Consider the following 13,366-nt stretch of genomic DNA (forward strand, 5'->3'; position numbering starts at 1 on the left):
GAGATAAAGCATAGAACAGGCCCCTCCAACCCAACGAGCTGCATGGTCCAGCAACCCTCCCATTTAACCCTAACCTAATCACAAGACAGTTTACAATGACCAGTTCACCTACTGACTGGTGTGTCTTAGGACTGTGTGAGGAAACCGGAGCACCTGGACGAAATTTGTGCGCACGCACTTGGGAAGTACACACAAACTTCTTCCAGAGGACTCCAGAATTGAACTCTGAACTCCGAGGCCCTGAGCTGTAGTAGCTTGTGCTAACTGTTACACTGCCGTGATGGCCTTGCATAGCTGCATTTTATTGCCATTCTATTGATAGAATAACTAAAACAGGCACAGTTGCCATTTGTACATTGTTATGCCAAAAAAACAATTTGAAGTGATAAAATTTTTCCCATGAAGCATTTAGTTAACTTGGTGTATTGTACCAGTAGTGTTGGAACCAATGTGCTAAGTTAATTATGATAATGTGTACTTGGAGTTATAGTTGGGATGTTAAATAGTCTTGCCATAATTCTAATATCTTCTTCACTATCTTTTAAGAGAGTGGTCCATAGAGGAAATGAATGCATTTTACTGGATAACACACAACGCAGCAAGTGGAGGGTGATTGGACCAGGAGGAATGGAAATGGAAGTTCCATCTGTTTGTCTTCTTATTCCACCTCCAAACCCTGGTGCAATTGATCTTGCAAGCAAGTATGAGACTACGTCACTTGGCAGTTTACATGTTTCTTAAACTTATTAATGAAATTTCTATGTTTTGTTGAAGAATCTGAAAAGGTGCTTTCTGTTCTGACCAGGATTGATCAGTACTATGAGGCTATCCTTGCTCTGTGGAATCAGCTGTACATTAACATGAAGAGCTTGGTGTCCTGGCAATATTGCATGATAGATATTGAGAAGATACAGAGTTGGACCATATCTGTGGTAAGCTTCACAAAGCTTTTGTGTATGATGTAGAAACTGTTATCTCTGGGGATGCGGCGTAAAGAATTAGATGAGGAAATACATTAGGAAAGCACTTGTAGCGTTTGTTAAGATGTGATTAAAGTCTCACAGTAGGTAATGGGAATGAACAATTTATTTTTTGATCAAGCAAAGGTGCTAACAATTCCTACTGTGACAGGCCTTTTGACTATTTGACTTGTATTAGCTGTAGTATTGAATGAGAATGTGTTCATCATGGTGAAAATGATTTAAAATAAAAAGACGTTTCTAATTAAATCAACAAATGTAGCTATTGGGTTGTTTTGACTCCCTCAAAAGAAGGCACTTCCCCAGATATGATACTTGTTAGAAATGTGCGATTGTATTTCAGTCTCTTTTGCACAATTTTAACCTAAATATGAGAAAATTCCCATTTCCTGCTCAAGCATATCATCTGACCAGGTAGGAGGTATAAATTTGCAACTACTTGCAAGTAATCTTTTGTTCTTTCAGTTACGGACAATGTCTCGGGACGATTATGAGTTGGTCCTGAAAAGCTTGGAAAAGAACTTTAAAGCTTTCCAGACATTCAGCCAGGATTCCCAACACTTCACTGATGCAGACAAGCATAAGCTGCAGAAACAATTTAGCTCTAGCAAGAAGCATTATGTGAGCATGGTAACCACTTTGGAGGAAGAGAGAATTAATGGCCAAGGTTTGTAATGTTTACAGTGGTCTGCGGTACTTTGCTCTTGCGTCCAGCAATGAATGAATAGAAATCACTGTTGGATCTGATGTCATCAGTGTTTGGAGATCAATCCAGGTTATTGTACTTATTGAGGGAAAGAATGAATTGCTGAATTAACTATTGTGAATTTTGGCCATTGTTGTTGCATCTACACTCCGTGGCCACTTCATTTGGTACAGGGGGTACTTGATATAGTGGCCATTGAATGTATTTTGCACGTTTGTGGTTTTTTGCTGCTGAAACCCATCTAGTTAAAAGTTCGATGTGTTGTGCATTCAGAGAAGTTCTTCTGCACACCACTGTTGAAATAGTTATTTGAGTTGCTGATGCCTTCCTGAACCAGTCAGACCATTCTCCTTTGAACCTCGCTCAATAACAGGTTTTTATTTTGAGAATTCAGTCTAAATTAATTTTGTCTAAACTTTCTTACTAATTTACTGAAGGTACTGCTTTCTTTATGATGAATAAATGGAAGTTGCAGCATTTTAATTGTCAGCTATCACTCATTAATATTCTTGATTCTTTTGATTGTTGCTCAGAGTTTGGAGATCGATTTAGATATTTACCCAAATATAGTGAACACGATTGGATGTGTAAAGATTGAACACTGGACCAAGGCCATACTACTTTCTGATGTAGTTCCAAAACATGATATTCTGTAAATGTCCAGTCACAAGTCAGAGAAAATCTGCAGATGCTGGAAATCCAACACACACAAAATGCCCTGCGACTCTGCTGCCATTCCCTCTTTGCTGTGCAGAGCAAGAGTGAAGTTTCCCTGGTCCTTTCTAAATGCCATTAACGAGATGATCTTTGTGCTTCTAGGGAGTGCAAAGTTGAGAAAAATTATATTGTCGCTTTCAGATGTTTCACTGGTTTAGAGTGGTTGGCTGCTTTAGGAGGTTGAATGTGACCTATGGAGATGATTGTTTCATGGAGTGATTAATTTTTTTCACCCAAACGTTGTTCTTTTTTTACTCTTGTTAGATCAATCGCGGGTGGTAATTCTGCCGCAACACGCCGTGCCAATACAACAAGCACCATCACCAGCAAGGATGGACTTGAATTTCCAGCAGGAACTCCAGAAGATACGTTATCGTTTGGAGATGAATGAAAACAAAATGATGGAAAAAATACATCTCCTCATTGATTCAAATGCACAGGAAGAGCTTGCACAGAGGATATCTGAGTTAGAGGTGAGAATGAAATTATACTAGAATGTAAAATCTTAATTTAAAAACTGCAAATTTTCTATGCATAAGAGTACCTGTATTGCTCCTGGTTAGTTTTATGAAATAATATGTTAGGGAGAGGAAACTGGTTTCATTTAATGGGTTTTTAGCTTTGTGTATTAACCAGTGAATCAACAATCCAGTAAGAAGCATAAAGGCATCCAAGCTTCTTCTGAATAAAACTTTTGACTTCATTAGCATTTTGTCAAGTAAGTCAGATGATGTGGTTTTTATTAACAGTTAAGATTTGTTCTAAGAAAAGGAGTCAGAAAATTCAATTGTGGTCAAGAAGAGAATAAAGCAATGCTTATTTGGGTCTGAAATACTGAACAATTTTCTGTTTTGCATCAGGATGTTGGCCAACTTGCAATGAGTCTTTGGCAATCTCCTCACTGCACAGGATTTTTTCCCCAAATTTATGGTTACTTAATAAAGTATCATGTTTTTGCCATGTGATCAGATTCAGAGAAGATGTGAAACAATTGTGAATGCCATCTTCTGTTGTGATGGCTGAGGAGAGTGTTTTGGAATATTTGACAGCAATAGAATACCAAGTCTTTGTCCCTTTATTTTAGATGCTAGGCAAATTGGGTTCCTTTCAGCTAGTTTTTATAAGCTTCATATTCTTGCTGCACAATATTCAGTGGTGCTATGTAATGGAAAATCTGTCACTTCAGCTGCTTTAATTAACAAACTATTTCACCCCTTGTACTGTAACCCATCCTAAACTGGATGAAGTTGCCAATTTCCATAGAGGGTAGTATGAAATGACTTCTATGTGGTCTGTGTGAATAGATGGTACTGGCCTCCTGAGCAGAAGCTATTGCTAACAGCACATGAGCTTACTGCCTCAGAGGGAAACGGGAATACCAAACAAGTGGGTTCAATATTGGGTACATGAAGGGTGAATGGAGGGGGTGTTCCACTAAAGATGGTTGTCTCTCTCTAATTGATCATTCTAAAGCAGTAACGATTTGAAATTGAAGTTTTCAAGTATTGTTGGATTTTTAAAAATCCAATCAAATGTTTTGGTAGAGATTAACAAATTTATGGATTGCATGTGAACAATTCTTATCTAAGACAAAATGTTCTATTTTAAATCTTGTGGACAGAAATCAAAGGTAAGTGGAGTGCGGTATAGTGTTTGCTTGGAGTATTGACCATTTGGAAGATTTTCCACACCATACAACGGACAGTTATGTGAAACAGGAAAAGGCTCTATGAAAGTACGCTAACAATTCTTTGCCTGATGAGAAGAAACTCATCAAAATAAATTCATCCTGTTGAAAGTCAATAAAATGCAGATGTTGGAAATCTGGATACTATTTATTCTAAGTTTCATGACAGCAAGGAATTTCATTTGAACTACTCTGTGTATGACAGTGAGCTAATCTGAAATTAAAACAGAAATTTCTGGAAATATTCTGCAGATGTGGCAGCACCCATGGATGGATAAATGGATTTAGATTTTCAGGCCGACAATCTACCATCACTGCTGCTGTGCCTTCACCATTGCTACTTGAACTGCTTGTCATTTCCAGAACTTTCTGATTTTTAAGTTCACGCTGTTCTTCAGCAAGTTAGCAAATCGTTTATTACTGTCACATGTGCCAATGTATAGTGAAAAACATTGTTTTGCCTGCTCTCCACACTGAGCATTTCATATCAGTATATTGACGTAGCGCAAGGGGAAGGCAAAATCAGTCTGCAGAATGTAGTGTTTGTGGCTCTGGAAAACGTGTAGTGCAGGCACATCATGATGAGATGAATTGAGCCACGAGTCCATCTTGCTGTACAAGGGCCCTGGGCAATATTTGTATAACAGGACAGAAGCTGACCTTTGGCCTGGTGGCACTTTCAGGCTTTGGGCGGGGGGGGGGGGGGGGAGGTGGTGGGGGATTGGTCTTCGATTCTGTACAGGTCAGTGGGGATGTACTGAGTTTCTTTAGTCACTTGAAGTAGAGGCGTTGGTGTGCTTTCTTGGCTATAGTGCCCATGTGGCTGGACTAGAACAGGCTATTGGTGATGTTCCCTCATTGCAAGCTGAAGCTTTCCATGGTCATGACCTCAGTGCTGTTAACGTTTACAGGAGCATGTGGGCTGACACATTTGCTGAAGTCAGTGACCAGGTCTTTTTGATTTGCTGATATTTCGGGAAATGTTGTAATACCATGACACTAGGCTCTTTGTCTTCTTCCTGTACTCTAAATCATCGTTATTTGAGGTACAGCCCACTACGGTAGGGGTCTTAAACTTGCAGGTGAAGTAGAGCAGCTTCTGGCCACCTAGTCATGAATGTATAGTGGTAAGGTAGGGCACAGAGGACGCAACCTTGTAGAGATTTAAGATGATTGTATGGAGGTGTTGCTGCTTATTCTCGTTGATTATAGGCTGGGTCAGTAAGTCAAGGGTCCTGTTGCCATTGGAGATGTTGAGTCAAATGTCTAAGGAGGTGAGTTTCCTTGCAATACCATTGGGCATTGGTATCTGAAAATCGTGTACAAATCGACTTGCGTGAGCAGTGCTTACGGTGAAGTCACTTGAAATGTATCTTGTGTTCTGGAAACTATTGTAAAACTGGAAATGCTGTAAAATTTTATTCAGTTCTTAATATTTTTTCCCTTGTATTTCTCCTTGACAGCTTTTGCAAGATCAGTTGAATACAATTGACGATGACTTTATCAGCCTTCAGAGTAGATGGTATCAATCACCAAGTGCATCAAGCAATCAGAAAGCATATTTTGAAACCGAATTTAGCCGAATAAGCCAAAGATTGAAGAATGGCAGTGACTTTTCCTTGGCATATTCAGAGAGGTGAGGAAGTTTATAATATAACTATGTTTATAGATAAAAACAATGATTTGAAACTGCAAAGGATGTAATGCATGTAACAGTATACATTGCAAAGCGTTGTAAAAATATGTGAAATTTATTTACATAATTGTGATGAGCGTTGATGTTATATAAATGCATTTATTTTGTTCCAATTCATTGCAACTTTTCCTAACTTACATCAGATTTTTGGAGTTTCCCTGCAGTTGTTTGTTTATAATGCTTTCTTATTCTTAAGGGTTTTCCCTTAAAGGGGGAGCACATTTAAACAGCTGTGTATCACAACTGTGCTCTACTCTACTCTACTCTATATATACTCTATATGTACTCTACTGTATATATATATATATATACATATATACACACACAAAGAATATAGAATAAATTAGAGACAACGTTATCATGGTCAAGATGATGCTGAAGTAGTCCACCTTCAATAGAAATTTTGTTTCTAATTGAAACAAAAGGCACTCCTCAATGTTGAGTGATGCAGCTTTCAAAGAGCTTTTACTGTGTTGCTTGATGTTATACTGTCTGCTGAGCAGTATGTTAGTTTGCTGATATTTGTACTTCAGTTTCAAATCTTTCCTTCCTGGATTTTCATTCCAGAGATTTTCTTACAGCATGTAACATCATGTCAAGCTATACAGTCTCTTGTCTGTCGCAGTGGAATAGGAATTGTTTTCAAGAAACCTGAGATGCTGCACAGTTTCTGTCATCCTTTCTAAAGATGAGATTTTCCTTGACACGGTGAAGTTCAGAGGGATCTAGTTGCTCTGCTGCATGAATCACAAAACGCTAGCAGACAGCTTCAGAAAATAGTTAAGGCAAATGACATTTTGACCTTCATAGAGAAGGTGTGGAGTTTAAGAATATGGGGATTTTATTACAGTTGTACAGGATGTTCATGAGGCCACACTGAAATACTGCACACAATCTCCGTCCTCTAAACTTTTTTGGGAAATAATGGGATAAGCTAGCATTGAAAGGTGTTCAAAGTAGATTTACCAGAGAGCGTTGTCCTGTCAAGAGAGGCTAAACAAACTGAATCTGTATTGCTTAGAGTTTAGAAGAATGAAGGGTGATTTTATTTAAAAAAAATCCTAATGTGTCTTGAAAAGTATATATTGAGGTGTTTTTACTAGTGAGAGTAACAAACAAGGGAAAGGTGCTTCAAGATGAGATACAGGCCATTTAAAACTGAGTGCATAGAAATTTCTTCTCTCAGTGTAGTAAATCTTTGGAATCCTTAGTCCCAGAAGGTGGTGGAGCCCAGATCATCTTTAAGGTAGAAGCGGCTAAATGTATGAAAGATCAAGGAATTTAAGGTCTGTGGGAAAGTGGGATGTAAAAATTATAGATCAACCATAATTAGATTAAATGGCAGGACAGGCTTTGAGGGGTTCTGGTGGCCTACATCTGCACATATTTTCTTGTGTCTTGTTATTTAAAGATACAGCTGAAAATAACGATACTGTCATTGACATTAGAACTTGCAATTTCTAATTGGCTTCCTCCAAGTGATGATCCAGACTTTAAACTTGCATTGAATATGATGCTCTCACTGGTCTTACCTTCTCTTGCCCCTGTAAGTATTCACTTAATGTAAAATAAAAAGTACCTCTTCACAGACTGACTTCTGTGTCCTGGGGGGAAAAAATTGAGATACTAAAAATCAACACAGTTCAACAAAACGGGTAGCAGAAATACGTTGTGTAATACGTTAATGCAATCCAACAGATTGTGTTATGACTGAAAGGATCAGGTTGTACTGTTGTGGGTGGAATCTTCCCCCTCCCTTTACGCTCTGTGTGATGCAACAAGCCCTTCAACATCTGCACACGTGCACTGAAGTTGGAGATGCACTGGCTATCAGACACCAGGGCTCTGATCTCCTCCTCTGCCACTGGAGTCACTATAGAAACCAGCAGTGGGTTTAGAAAGTATTGGGCTGGATAATGCATTCATCCCCTCTGCTTTACGCCAGGCTGAAAGTCCATTCACCATCTGGTCATGTTTGCACCCACCATATATTTGAGCACCTCTGAAGCTTTGCTTCCTAACATAAAAATGGAAATTTGAAGCGGACGAAAGCAGCTAAAATTTCCAGAAACTTTTTGGGTGATTTGTGGAAATCCAGCAGGCAGAGTTTACAGTAAGCAGTGAACTTGTGCATGCAGTCCTGTTGTGAGGACGTGGGGTTAAAATCGGAGCAATTTAATCCATTATAATTGTGTAAAAGTTATATTCTCATGGCTTCATTTTAATTTGAGCAAAAGGAATGGTTTTGACATTCAATCAGTAGTGATGTTCCCCTTTGCTTAATTTTTCTCCTAAAAATTTTCTGCAATCAGATATTTTTGCATTAAGATATCAATTAAATTTATTTTATCTTCAGAATGAAAGCATTGAGGTTACTCTTCCAAAATATTCTTGAAGTGGAGGATCTGATAAAAGTTTATGAAGCAAGGCTAACAGAAGAGGAGACTGTCCCAATGAGTTTGGAGAAAATAGAATTCTACAGAGACGGTCTAAGGGTAAACAGAACTAATGGTATTACTTTCAGATCTTTTTGGGAGCGATTAATAATTTATTTTGGATAGTTGATAATTTGGCAGGGCGGTTTATCCAGCCATTTCACATTGAAATGTGTTGATTTTTTTCTGGAGGTGTGCAAACTTCTCTGCCAGGATGCATCTAAGTCTTAAGGATGCATCTAGTCTTAAGTTTATGTTTTTCCTGACTCTTTCAAGAGCTTATTTAGATGAAGTCTGCATCTACAAAACAAAATGATTCCCCTTTGTGTGCAAGTGATGTTTGATCCCTTGCAATGATGAATGTAGAATTTCTAAACTTATAAAAGTGACATAGAAGGGAATAATTATTTTTGGAGATCGCATTTTGAGATTTGTTTCCTGAAAATATAGTAGTTCCATTTACCCACTTTTAAAAGCCAGTTCAAGTGCTGGTTTCTAGTTTCTTGGGTCTTGGTGCACTTTGTCAGAAAAGTGCCTTACTTGTGAATAGCCTGATTGTGGCTATGGGCGACTTTGATTTACCCATTTGCTTCCAGTAGCCACCCGTACATCAAACCTAGCCAACATACTGTTTGTGGTTCTTTGGTTTGTGATTTCAAGTAATGTTAGTGTTTTTCTATTGACTGAGCAAGTTAATAAATCCTCTATTTAACCCTGGATAAACAACCCCCATAAAGGCAAGATCTTACAGCTGCTGTGGGCCTGTTTCAAGAAAAACACAAAACATCAGCTGCACCTGATTTCTGCCCCTTTTTCCACTCAAAAAATGTAGACTTTGAGATGTCGGTTCACATGAGGTTTCTGAAAAATGAGAATACATAAAGTGGGACACTTCTTCCTGCATACCTCAGTCTTCCCCAATCTCCTCATAGTCAAGGGGAGTTGGATGTGCATCTGTCAACACACATGCCATGAGCTAAACTCCATATAAGTGCTGCAGCTTTATCTTTTGATTTGCTCCTTCCTCTTAGAAAATGAAAATGGAACTGGATCAGAAGAAGAATTTGTTGACATCGATGCAGCAAAATATGCAGCAATCGTTCCATATCAATGACAACATAATGCCATCTTTCTACAAGTGTGATATAGACCTTACAAAGTACAACGAGAAAGTAACACAGCTGTCCGACAGGTGGCAGAGGATCTACAAAGAAATTGACAGCAGGTGTGGTTTTGCCTTGCCTTTTCAAAGGGTTAACAGTTCAGCTGAGTCAGACGGCTGAACTCAGTACGGGGTGCTGTAACTGTGGCGTATTCTTCTGTGGCTTTGATTGTAGCTGGAAAATCTCAGGCTCTGAGATTTGAATATGAGTGGTGGTACAGAAAGCAAACAAACCATGTGTAACTGGTGGCATAAAGCACAGCAGGTGCCGGAATCTGGTGCAACACGCAAACTGCTGGAGAAACTTAGCGGGTCAAGCAGGGGGAACAGAAATTGTTGATGTTTGGGATTGAGAACCTGCATCAATACATGATCCTGCATGACCTGCTGAGCTCCACCATCGGAGGGTTTCTCGCACTTGCAACTGAATTAATGTATGCAGGATTGCTAAAGCCATGTTGGGCTTGGTAGACCATGGACTTCTGTGCATTTCTTTGGGGGTGATCTGTAATCTGAAGGAAGGCCACAAATCTCAGACGCTGTCTTCTGTCACTGATCTATTTAGTTTTGACTAGTCCAGGTCTGATCGTGCTCATGTGAATGGACTTTGATAGCATTAACTTATTTGCCTCCTTTTGTTCTGTGTTGTTGACTATAAGGTTGAGACTATCATCTCATAGAAGTTTGTGAATAAGAAATTTTTAAAAAACTGCAGTGGAGGAAACCTTTTTAAAAAAAACAGTTGAAAGAAGGTATTAATTTCTGTTGGTCACTTGTTCCAAGTAGAAAAGCATTGCAGCAGCATTTCTTTGTAGTCACATCAGTATTCATCTGAGAAGATTCCAGAACTGAAAAACAGAAATAAAATTCTGTGTTGGAAATGCTCAACAGACTAGACAACGTGATTTGGAAAGAGAAGTCCTCAGTGTTTCAGCTTAAACGACCCTTTGCCACAACTGGGAAAGAGACGAAGCAAGTTAGCATGAAGTTGCAGATAAGGTAAAACAAAGGTCATGTGGTGCTAACAGAGAAAGAGCACTTAGCCAATAGTGCTTCATGACTGTCCTCAAGCAGAAATGCCAAGTTCTGATATAGACTGAGAAAGTGAGTTATCTGAAGTTCGAAAATTCAGGATTGAATCCAGAAGGTTGCAACATCTGTGTTCAAATAAGATTCTGGATCCCAGTTGGCCTGGGACTAAGCGTTAAAAGTGCGCAGCTCATAGGTCAGTGCCACGGGTTGTATCTGGGTAATTCCAGATAATAGTCAGCACTGATCACTCAAGTACTTACCCGAGAGCAGAGTGTGGAAAGCTGAAACATCAGCCTCCATCATAAAGCTCACTAAATCCTTCAAGTAACTTCTCTTGTTTGGATTTCTAGTTTCCTTCTAAAGGCCAGAACATCTCTAGAAGTTAGAAATTTTCATGTGCTAGTAGTTTACCTAACAAACGATGTCATTGGAACCGTTGCTGTTCTCAAGTATTTTAAATGTTTGTGTTTTATTTACATCCCCAGGTACTCTGATTTAGACAAAGAACGTAAACAGCTCAGAGACTATGGAGATCTGTTCCAGAAGCTTAGTAAGTGGATTGACGTAACAAAACGCAAACAGGATGGGTTGCAAATCAACAGATGTGAGGATACAAATGTCCTTCTGCAGCAGCTAAATGAACAAAAGGTTGGTATTTTTGTGGTATACAATGCATTTACATGTAACCATTGCACATCAGTTATAACAGATTTTCATTGGAGTTAAATCAAAGTAGTTCAGTCAAGCAGAACATACAGTTTAAGATTGCTTGATTTGATCGCATGTAAAATGCAGATAATAGCTGCCACAGTAACCCTGTGACCTATAGATCTTTCTCCCCTGTCTGAGGTGTGCTGGCATTTAGATTCACAAATTGTCCTGGTGTAAATGGGCAGTGGGGCATTAGGATGTTACTTTATGGGCTTGTGAGAGAGAATAGGTGGGAGGTCAATAAGTGGGGAATGGGATAGATGAAAATCGCCATGGACTTGATGGGCTAAGGGAAATGTGAGAGATGAGAAATTATTTTTGTTTTGTCTGTGATTGATCTCTCAACACACAGGATAAATAGCTTAAATGCTCACTTTACAAACCAAGCCTGAGGTCAGTGTGTTGGGAACACAACCAAGGTCGGGGAAATGACCATTTGAAATTCCGTTTCATCTATGATTCTTTATCTACGGGATGAAAAGTGGAATTTGAGCATTGGTCTGAATTTTGGGATTGTGGCCAAAGGACTTAGATGGCTGTTTATTGTGCTGATCTCTGTTAACTTTTAGAAAGCACCCGAGTGGTTACCCTGTACTATTGCCCATCTAATCGAGCATGGCATTCTTTCCCAGAGCTTGTGACAGGTCAGCAAGACCATTCTTAGCTTGGATTCTCAACACAAGATGAAGGCCTCTCCACTGGGATGTGCCTAACTTAAACCAGAGGGTAAATGCTGGATTAAATGGAAACCAAAAGAGAGCAGGGAGAGAAAATGATGTGCTGAAGAGATGGAACGAAGCACTTTTTTTTTCAAAAACAAGTTTTGAACTGAGTTAGGCAGACCAATTGCTTCTGGACTATTCCACTGACTGTCAGCTGTTCAGGATTCGCTTGCCTTGCACTTTGTGTGTGGCACGGTGCGGTAATTAGCGCTGCTTCTGCCGACCTCCAGCAACACGGGTTCAGTCCTGTATTTGGAGCTTAACATTCCCCCTCTGACCACATGAATATCCTCTGGGTGTTCTGGCATTTTCTTGCATTGAAGGGACATGTCGATTGGCCATTGTAAATGACCCCTTCTACAGATGGGTGGCAGGAACGCCAATAGGAAATTAATGGGAATGTGAGAAATTCTATTGTAGGCTGCAGGGGAATGGGACTCGTTGGCGGTGCTCTGGGTTTAGACTTAGATCGATGATATTCAGCCCATTGTTAGATTGTAAGAAAATATGAAAGGTGTAAGTCCAGAATGAGCTGGAAGTTGGATGCAGTTGTTTGTATCTGACTACCCGCTCTGTTACGGAACTTGCCACTAAAACCAGCACTGAAGTAATGACGTGCTGAAGAAATGGAAAGATGCATTTGGCACCTGGCCCCTCGGCTTAATGGAGCTACTGGTATTGGAGGAAGGTAAGTGCTGGAATTCGTCTCTTCTGGTTTTTTTTTGTTTGTTCAGTATTTTTTATTAATATTTTTTGAAATTTGTTGGGTTTGTAAAAAATTATTTAAATTTGATAAGGTCTGTAATGTATTTTCAAGCATTTAAGAATGGCTTTTAAATCCTTTAACAGCTTTGAGCTGTGTAAGACTGGGTGTTCCTGGGAGGAAGACACAAGACTTTAAGTTACACGATCAGAGACTTAGTAACTCCTTGGAGCTGCTGCAATACACTGGGTGCAAAAGAACGGTTTGCCCAGAAAAGGTAAAATGCAAGTGGGCAATGCCCACGGGTTTTGTGTCTGGGCAGTGAGGCTGGGGCTACCGTTCAGCTCTGTTTGCCAATTAAATTTGATGAAATGAGACTTCACACTTGCTAATCTTGCAATGTCAATGACGATCCTGAGGCAACCAGGGGCATCTTCTGGAATCCCCTCAATTTGAGAAGGCCAATGATGTTTCCTGCTCTCTCATTTGAGAGGTAGCAAATATGGGAAGAAACGTTCTGCTACTTAAAGGAGGACTTTCTAAGCATATTCTTCGGGCATAACAATGTGATGACCTGAAGTGAGGAAAAGCAGAGAAAGGTTTGCTCCTATTCGTGGCTTAGCTGGTAGATCTAGCATTGAACTCCTAATTACCCAAATAAGACCAGTTCATAAGTTTAAGCTCTAAACTTTTAAGTGAAAATGGTCTTTCATCACATGCTTTAAGGTGGCAGAACTGGGATCTACCTGTTAGCAGATGTAAACTGGTGGGAATTCCTCTAGCTTGTAACAGTTTTGCTTTCCCTTCCTATGTCT

The 13,366-nt window shown here is 39.5% G+C and overlaps 1 protein-coding gene across 2 annotated transcripts in view; it reads left to right on the top strand.

Moving 5' to 3' along the window:
* LOC132395526 (desmoplakin-like) overlaps window positions 1–13,366 on the top strand; it is a 62,889-nt gene that overhangs the window by 26,206 nt on the left and 23,317 nt on the right. For both annotated transcript variants that reach the window (XM_059972283.1, XM_059972290.1), the window contains exons 12-19: window positions 547–701; window positions 806–932; window positions 1,446–1,647; window positions 2,668–2,876; window positions 5,554–5,726; window positions 8,143–8,281; window positions 9,253–9,446; window positions 10,901–11,063. In XM_059972283.1, coding sequence (XP_059828266.1) covers window positions 547–701; window positions 806–932; window positions 1,446–1,647; window positions 2,668–2,876; window positions 5,554–5,726; window positions 8,143–8,281; window positions 9,253–9,446; window positions 10,901–11,063 — 1,362 coding nt within the window. The remainder of the gene's footprint in view (window positions 1–546; window positions 702–805; window positions 933–1,445; window positions 1,648–2,667; window positions 2,877–5,553; window positions 5,727–8,142; window positions 8,282–9,252; window positions 9,447–10,900; window positions 11,064–13,366) is intronic.

Source organism: Hypanus sabinus, chromosome 1, assembly GCF_030144855.1.
Source record: "Hypanus sabinus isolate sHypSab1 chromosome 1, sHypSab1.hap1, whole genome shotgun sequence".
Classification (NCBI taxonomy): Eukaryota; Metazoa; Chordata; class Chondrichthyes; order Myliobatiformes; family Dasyatidae; genus Hypanus; species Hypanus sabinus.